At 36.8% G+C, this 9,033-nt stretch overlaps 1 protein-coding gene and 1 non-coding gene across 2 annotated transcripts; one reads left to right on the top strand and one right to left on the bottom strand.

Annotated features, from left to right (window-relative positions):
* The first annotated feature begins 397 nt into the window (after window positions 1-397).
* Window positions 398-7,072, top strand: LOC146884551 (uncharacterized). Its single transcript, XM_085675606.1, has 2 exons — window positions 398-2,361; window positions 6,323-7,072. Exons 1-2 carry the CDS (start codon window positions 1,010-1,012, stop codon window positions 6,375-6,377), a joined length of 1,407 nt encoding a protein of 468 aa, XP_085531732.1. The 5' UTR covers window positions 398-1,009; the 3' UTR covers window positions 6,378-7,072.
* Window positions 7,073-8,545: 1,473 nt separating this feature from the next.
* TRNAG-GCC (transfer RNA glycine (anticodon GCC)) lies at window positions 8,546-8,616 on the bottom strand. The gene has a single exon. It is a non-coding gene; the product is annotated as a tRNA-Gly (tRNA).
* Window positions 8,617-9,033: the final 417 nt, after the last annotated feature.

Here is a 9,033-nt window from a genome sequence, read left to right as displayed (position 1 = left end):
AAGTTCTAAAACCAGATAGAAAGAATTGAAAGTTTGGGTGAAAATATTAAAGAAACAAGCAAGTCTTTCCATTTTCAAATATGAACAAATATACATATTTCTTCAAATGGTTTGGAAAATACCATTTTCATAAAATAATAAATTTTTACTGAAAACTCTTTCAAAAACTATATAAATAAACTATATATTTCATAAAAACGAGTGCTTTGCAATTAAATTTGAGATGAAAAATTATTTACCTTTCTTCCATCTTCAGAATATGTTTGAGTCAAAAGAAGAAAGCACGTAAGTATATGGAGAAGATACCATAATCTAAGAGATATCATTTTTTTTCAGTGGAAATTCAGATGAAATGAAACCCTAGATTTCATATATATCCAAGTTCTTCTTAAGGGTATATTTATAGGGAACAATTTGATCTTGTAGAGACTTAGTCCTACTGAGTTTGGTCTTTTCGTTAGGTACTTTTGTTCCAGCGAAGTAAGAAAATGCAAAAGGGGGCAACGCATATGCAGGGGTGGAAGATCACCACTTTCTTCTTCTCCCACTTTCCTTACAGCTACGGTGAATATGATATGTGGAAAGTGTTTCAACGATGGGGAAGAGTCACAGAAGTTTTTATTTCAAGAAGATTAGACAAATGGGGGCACAGATATGATTTTGTTCGATTTCTGGAGGTGAAGAACGAACAAAGTCTTCAGCAAGAACTGGATTCAATAATAATTGGGTCAACTAAACTGCACGTTAATAAACCTAGATATGAAAGGGAAGATTGGAAGAAAACGGATAAACAAACCAACAACTTGGTCGGTAACAGGCCCCTCGAACTAGGAAGGTTTGGAGAGAGGTTAGGCATCAACAATCATATGCTCAAGCTGTAAAAGCTTCTAGCAACACCTCCCAACTTAAATGGAAAGGTATATCTTTTGATACGGAAGAAGCTGATACAAAATGGTTGGAAGGTAGCTATATTTGCAGGGTAAGTAATTATTCCAATGTTCACATAGTTATGGAGGAAGCAATTCAACACGGACGAGGTCGATTAAACGCAAAATATCTGGGAGAGAATGCATTACTGATTCAAGGAATTGAAGGCGCTGAGCTCGGTAATCTCATGGGTGAGAACAAAGAATGGTGGGAGGATAATTTCGAATCTATTGTCCCCTGGAACCCATCTCAGATAGTACAAAACAAATTGGTGTGGGTTAGATGCATGAGATTGCCCTTTAACCTATGGTCACAACAATGCTTCAGCAAAATTGTGGCTCCATTCGGAGCTCTCGTTTCTGTAGACGAAAAAACACTTACCTGGGAGCGTTTAGAATTCGCGAGATTAAAAGTTAAGGTTCCGTTCGGATCGAAAATTTGGGTCCAGAAAGGCATGAAAATAAATGGGCAAATCTACAGTGTGGTTTTAGAGGAAGAAACAACTCATGAAACACTATCATTTTGTTGTTGTGCAAACGACAACAACTTCTCCTCAGATAACAATATAAGCTGCAATGGATTGGATGATTTCAGCTCTGTTTCAGAGCGATGCGAAAATGATATTTTTTCAGACTGGGAGGAGGAAGTGATGGAAGAGGACCGTACGATCCAATCACCGGTAGCACGTGGTAATCAGAGCTTCCGAGCTACATCGGAGATGTCAAGCGGTATTGGTAACGTCTCTATTCTTGACCGTTGTGGCACGAAAGCTGAAAATAGGACGTTTGCGCCTAAGATGGATGCTGCGCAGCCAGTTTCAGAGCTTGTTAACAAAAATATTTTAAAAGGAACCAACCCCTCTGATAGGAAATTTATTAGCAGTAACCATGCTACTTTCAACAATGGGCCGAAATCTAAAGAAGCCCAATCTGTTGAGGAGGGGTGCACTGTGTCTATTGTGAAGGAGACAATGTTGGGCCCTAATGTGAGTGTAAGCCCTGCTAACGTCTGCACTGCCACGCTCCCCATGGTTTTAATTAATAGCCAAAACAAGTTGTCACAAAACGAATGCCATGGGTTAGAGATTGAGAACCAAAGCACAAGGCTAGCAGATCACAATCAAGAGCTAGGCGACCACTACACCTCCGAAATTGGACAGCATTCCATCGAGCCTAACGTCACACCACTTAAAAGAAGTTCGTTTTCAAACGCCATTGTGATGTCTAGTGCTGGACCATCACCGTCAGGAGACCAGGTCCGCTGCGGGAATCATATGTCGAAACAAATGACCCTAATTAATGAATCAGTTATGGATCCAAGAGACTTCCAGGAGAGGCGACAATTTTGGATAGGTGAATCAAGCAAGAAACAACCAACGATCAAGAAACGCAGTGTGAAGGAAAACGGCAGGGCTACCAAGAGGAAACTTATCAGGTCAGTGGTCCAATCTATATGCAATTCGTTATCTGATGAGAATATTTTAAATTGCAATAGACTGTTCTGGTCCACAAAGAGCCCATTGGGTGATTCCGAATCTGTAAAAATCTGGAGCTTAGCAAAAGACTTAGGTGTCACCTTTTCAGGGGAAGAGGAACAAATCTTGAAGGAATTAGAATGTATGGAAAAGAGGGATAGGAATCGGGGGAAAAGAAAAGTAGGGAAGAACATAGTTGTTAATGAAAATCATTAGTATAAACATAAGAGGTCTAGGAGGGGGGCATAAATGGAAATACTTAAAAGGGATCATAGTAAGTGAAGGAGTAGATATGATATGTATCCAGGAGACTAAGCTTCATGATTTGCAACCATCTAGTTGTTATAAGCTGTGGGGCGACAACAAGATTGAGTGGGTGAATAAACTGGGAATGGGAAACTCAGGAGGGATTTTAACAATGTGGCACAAAGACAAATTCAAGAGAGTAAAGCACATTATTGGGGAGTCATATGTAGGGGTCATAGGTGAGTATTGTAAATCAGTTAACAGCAACCCAATTCCAGTTGCTATATTTAATGTATACTCCTCTTGCAATTTTAATGAAAAAATTCAATTGTGGGAGGAACTAATAACCATAAAATCGGGGGAAGCATGTAGGCAATGGTGCGTGTTGGGGGATTTTAATGCGGTAAGAAAAGTTAGTGAGAGAAGGGGTCTAAACCCGAGTGGCAATACTGCATTAAGAGAAGTGCAAGGTTTTAATAAGTTCATAGAATCTATGGAGCTGATAGATGTACCATTGATTGGAGGGAAATACACTTGGTACAAGGAAAATGGAACAGCTAAGAGTAGAATAGATAGGGTTTTGGTTTCTATGGAATGGATGGAGCATTGGTCAGACAGTAAACAATATATTTTGGACAGACAAGTATCTGATCACTGCGCATTATTAATTAAACAGGTCACAATTGACTGGGGACCCAAACCTTTCAAAACCCTTGATATCTGGGAATCTGACCCAACTTTCAAAAATGTCGTAAAACAATCGTGGCATTCTTATATTGGGAAGTGTAATCCAATGATAGAATTAAAGGAGAAGTTGAAAAAGTTAAAGTTTGATCTAAAATTATGGAACAAAGAGGTGTTTGGCAACATAGGTCTTAAGAAACAAAATCTTCTGCAAGAACTCCACATTCTAGATATGAAGGATGATGAAAGCAATCTAGGAGAAGATGACATGGTCAGGCGCACGAATCTTCTAAGCGAATTGAGGTTGCTTTTACATAAGGAAAGTGCACTATTGAATCAAAAGGCAAGGCTTAAATGGATAGAACAAGGTGACACTAACTCAAAGTACTTTCATTCTAGAATAAGATGGAGAAGGATTACTAATGAATTAAAAGGGGTGGATTTGAATGGGTTGTGGTGTAGAGGACCCAGAAAAGGTAAAACAGGAGGTAAGACAAGCCTTCCAAAAAAGGTTCTCTACACCTAAAACTTTCAACATTAATCTAAAAAACATTGAATTTCAAAAAATATCTGAGGAAGATAACTCGCTACTAGCGAAGGAAATAGGAGACAAGGAAATAGAGGAGACGATAAACCAATGTGGGGAAACTAAAAGCCCAGGTCCGAATGGTTTTAACTTCTTGTTTTTAAAACACAATTGGGGAACGTTGAAGAATGAAGTCAATCAAGCGGTCAAATGGTTTTGGAAAGAAGGGAAAATCCCAAAAGGTTGTAATGCATCCTTCATAGCACTAGTACCAAAAAAACAAGCTCCTCTTGGCCTAGATGATTACAGACCAATTTCTTTAGTTGGTTGTGTGTACAAGATAATTTCTAAGATTCTAGCAAATAGGCTTAAGAATGTGTTGCCTAAGGTTATAGACAGTTCTCAATCAGCGTTTATCAAAGGAGGTGGGCTCATGGATAGTATATTGGTAGCAAATGAGACAGTGGAGGAATGTAGGCTTAAAAAAAAGAGGTTGGCAATTGTAAAAGTTGACTACGAAAAAGCATACGACTCAGTCAATTGGGATTTTCTATACTACATGCTGAATAGAATGGGGTTTTGTGATAGGTGGATTAGATGGATTAAAGAATGTCTGGGTTCTTCGTCGATGTTAGTTCTGGTCAATGGGAATCCCACTAAGGAGTTTGTTCCTACTAGAGGCCTTAGGCAGGGTGATCTTATGGCCCCCTTCCTATTCCTTATTGTAGTAGAGGGTCTGGCAGGGTTAGTTAGACAAGCAATTAAGAAAAACCTGTATAGTGGGATAAAAGTGGGCACTGATGGGATTAATGTGGGTTTATTGCAATTTGCAGATGACACCCTTTTCTTGTGCGAAGCAAATGCCCAAAACGCTCGGATCTTAAAAGCTATATTAAGATGTTTTGAGCTGGTATCCGGACTAAGGGTTAATTTTTCCAAAACTAAAGTTGGGGGGTTGGGCTTGGATGCGACTATGATAAACGAGTTTTCAAGCACCTTAAATTGTAAACATATGAAAATTTCGTTTGAATACCTAGGAATGCAAATAGGTGGGAATCCAAGGCTCAAACAATTCTGGCAACCTATGATCGAGAAGGTTAACAGTCGATTATCCAGGTGGAAAGGCGATCTATTAAGGATGGCAGGCCGGGTATGTCTAATCAAATATGTTCTATCTGCTTTGCCACTATACTACATGTCTTTCTACAAAATGCCAAATGTAAGTAATAAACTCCTAAACATTCAAAGAAATTTCCTTTGGGGTTGGGGATCGGAAGTTAGGAAAATAGCATGGGTTAAATGGGAAATTATATGCAAAACAAAGGAGGTAGGGGGCTTGGGAATAAGAGACATTCAGAATTTTAACACTGCACTTTTAGCCAAATGGAAATGGAGATTAGGAACAGAGGATAATGGCTTATGGAAACAGGTCATAGAGTCAAAGTATGGATCATGGAGGAACCTCAATGATCCTAACATATCAAGGTTTGCCTCAAGGTGGTGGAAAGACATTAATAAAGTGTGCGGGAGTACGACGCATGGACTTTGGTTTGACAAAAGCTTTGAATGGGTGGTAGGAGAAGGGAGAAAAGTGAAGTTTTGGGAAGATAATTGGACAGGGGAAGCAACACTTAAATGTAGGTTCCATAGGCTATACTCGTTATCAGAGTGTAGAGATATGGTTATCGGGGATGTTGTACACTAGGAGGATAACGTATGGACTTGGGACCTAACTTGGAGGAGACCTAGATTTAATTGGGAGTCAACTATGGAGGAACAACTCCTCCTTGTTATTAATGCTCCTCGATTCTATAAGGGTTATCCGGATACTTGGAAATGGAAAGAAAGTGACAATGGGGTATTTTCGGTCAAGTCAGCCTATAACACATTGCAAAGAACTGATGAAGAAGAAGAAAATGAAGAGTTCAAAATGTTGTGGAGCACAAGGGTAACTCCAAAGGCTCAAATACTAGGCTGGAGGGTATTTCTGGATAGACTACCAACTAAGACTAATTTACAAGGGGGGTCCAATTACAACATAGCCTCTGTGATTTGTGTAGTGAGCACGAGGAGACCGCTGACCATTTATTTTTCTCTTGTAGGGTGTCCCAAAAAGTATGGAATATGTGTGATAGTTGGTTGGGGGTGAGTAATGTGCACCATGTAAAAGCTAGGGTCAACTTTCAACACTTTCATCTTTTTGACCTCAATAATAGACAAAATTTAGCTTGGCGAGGAATGTGGCTAGCTATTATAGGGGAAATCTGGAATCATAGGAATGGGGTAATTTTCAAGCATAGAAAAGTTGATCCTATAGAAATCTTTAGTTATGCTCAAGTGGCAGCTTGGGTATGGATGAAACACAAGATTCCAGCTGTGAAGTTCTCTTATAGTGAATGGTACATATTCTTTAACTTGCTTAAAATCTATGTGACATGATAATGTTGTGTGCCTATGTGTAATAGGAAAGAAAGTGCAGGGTTGAAGGAGATCCATATATATGATAGAAGGACTTTTTAAAGAGGCAGTGCTGTGAACGAAGGTAATATAAACCAGTATCAAGGCTGGAACTGCAGAAGGTAGATTGGAAGCTATCAGTGGTTGCGGTATGCATGGCCGGGAGGCTGGTCATCAAGAATGAATTACAATATATGAGCCAACTATTCGAGGAGGAGGCTCACAGTGGAGCCACTATCAATGGCAAATACTTCTTCCTTCTATAAGAAAGACCTCTTTTCACTGTTGCAATCTCATATTCTGTTATATGGCTATCATGTTCTCTGCAATGGAGTAACGCACATAAGCACAGTGTGAGGGGGCTGATTGTAATCATAAAAAGGCCAGAATTAGTGACTTGTTGCAGCGCAAGGTTACTATGACAACAATTAAAACGTGGTTGAGCTGGTTTTGTAGGAAGTATTAAGCTTAAATAAAGGGATGCTTACATATTGATCTTCCTTTATGATTGTAAATCAAGTCCTGGTTAAAAATTCTATCTGATGGAGATGCAAATCTATGATTGAGAGTCACAAAGATGGTACATGTGAGTTTGGTTCAGGCTGAAAATTATGTTTTGTTGGAATGTAAAGCTATGTAAGAGCATCATTGTGTTCATGATTGTTTGTATAAGGGTTAGAGCACCCCTTAAATGCTCTTTTTAATTTAATTTAATTCTTTGCTGATAAAAAAAAAAAAAGCCCTACTAGTCACTTTACACATTAATTTAGATGAAATTTTCCTTAGTTTCTTCTTTTCTTCCTATTTAGTTTTCAGTCACAACAACCACTTTAGGACATTTAAGAGGGAATACTAATACAAAGATGCAATGGAATTATATTTTTCTCTACCCATTAGGGTTTACACCTTATAAAAATGTTGGTAATATTTAAGATGGAAATACTTTACTATATAAACTATTAACGAAATATAAATGATCAAATATATACTTTATTTTTAAAGACAAAATGAGAATGGGGTTATAAATGGAGAAAATATTGTGATGAGAACATTAATATGATAAGGAGAAAGTTCAAACTTATCCAAATGTCTTAAATGTGGGGTCCTATTTGAAAGTATATAACAGTGATGAGAAAGAAGAATTCAATGTGGTTGTGTTAGAAGGTGGATCAGATTATTTAAACTGGAAGGTTTCTAACAAAGAAGAAAACTTTAATTCAAAGGTCCACCACTGTATTAAATTACAAGATACCAACAAATTGGTGTTGACTGCTTCTAAGTAATCATTGACTAAGATGTTGTTATTTCCTGAATATTTCATTCATAAATACAACATTTTTACTTGTACTAAAGAAAAAAAAAACGATTGGATCGAAACATCATTAAAAAAAGAAAAACAAAATTTTTGGGAGTACGATAATATTTTTTATTGAATTTAAAATGAGGTGATCGATGATCAGTAAAATTATATTTTGAAAAAAAAATTATAATACACTTCCTGACATCTTTAAATTTTTAAACATGTCCATAGTAATTAGACAAAAACTATTCCTCCAAAGAATTGCTATTATCCAATAATGGATCAACACTGCTATTTCAAATGTGCATCATCACAAAATAATTAACTAAACTATGAATACAAACCGGAAGGAGGATTAAAATCATATCAAGAATATACAATATATAATAATTATATAGTTGAGTTTGAGAACAGCCTTCATAGTCAGAAGAAATCATACTAAAAGTTCAAGTACTCAATTAATATAATGATATAAATCCTATCCAATCATTACATATATTCTATTTGTTATACACCTAATAAAAATTTCCAAAGAGAATTATATCAATCCCATAACTCCATTACTCCAAACTTAACCATTCAACCACAACCCTCCACTTTATTCCCCAAATGCTATTATTTTTCATACTATCATAAGAACTCAAGCACAATTACAACATTATAGTTTGAATGCCATCACCAAAATAATTTACCGACATTACCAAAGTTTCGAATGACCCGACCACCATTTATATATTTTATAGTTTTACCAGTGTTTATGTATATTTTTGTTCTTTTGATCTAGATAAAGTAATAGTACTTAATATTATATATAGCATTAATGAACACACAAATTATAGAGTATATAAATAAATATATACTACACCAGAGACACCAGAATTGTCGAGTAACATACTATAGTTATGCTTTCTAAGCATTGAAAAGAATGATTTGCACCAGCCGGGAATCGAACCCGGGTCTGTACCGTGGCAGGGTACTATTCTACCATTAGACCACTGGTGCTGTTATTTAAATTTCCAACCATCCAGAATTTCACTGTCCTGCTTTTGTTGGCTTGGATGATAAGTATTTTGTTTGGTGGCATGATTAAATTATACACTTCATTAATAAAATTAACTCACACTAATTGATAAGAAATAATGTTTATAAATTTTGGAGATTGTTTCTAATTTATTGGATATGAGAAACTTTCAGTTTAAGTGCAAAGTTCTGTTATAGTAAGTGCGAACCTGTACTTTTCTGCATTACATTATTTTACCTCACCAACATAAAGGTAGTAGCACTTAAATTTTGAGAATTTAACATGTTTGGTTCGTGCCTCTTCACCAATGTAGACCACAACAGAATGAAAAACACCAATCCCGTTTAACCAATTCGGTCTTGAACAACACTGTTTAAAAAAAATCCATACTTTATCAT

The sequence above is a fragment of the Vigna unguiculata genome, chromosome 7 (genome assembly GCF_037176805.1).
Source record: "Vigna unguiculata cultivar grain cowpea cultivar isolate G323 ecotype 2 chromosome 7, ASM3717680v1, whole genome shotgun sequence".
NCBI lineage: Eukaryota > Viridiplantae > Streptophyta > Magnoliopsida > Fabales > Fabaceae > Vigna > Vigna unguiculata.
The sequence above is the reverse complement of the archived record's forward strand: the minus strand, read 5'-3'. Positions and strand labels throughout refer to the sequence as shown.

Excerpts from the sequence above, each read along its gene's own strand:
- LOC146884551 (XM_085675606.1), top strand. The coding sequence starts at position 1,010 with ATGGAGGAAGCAATTCAACACGGACGAGGTCGATTAAACGCAAAATAT. Across the intron at positions 2,362-6,322 it reads ACCAAGAGGAAACTTATCAG|GAAAGAAAGTGCAGGGTTGA; the intron begins GTCAGTGGTCCA and ends TATGTGTAATAG.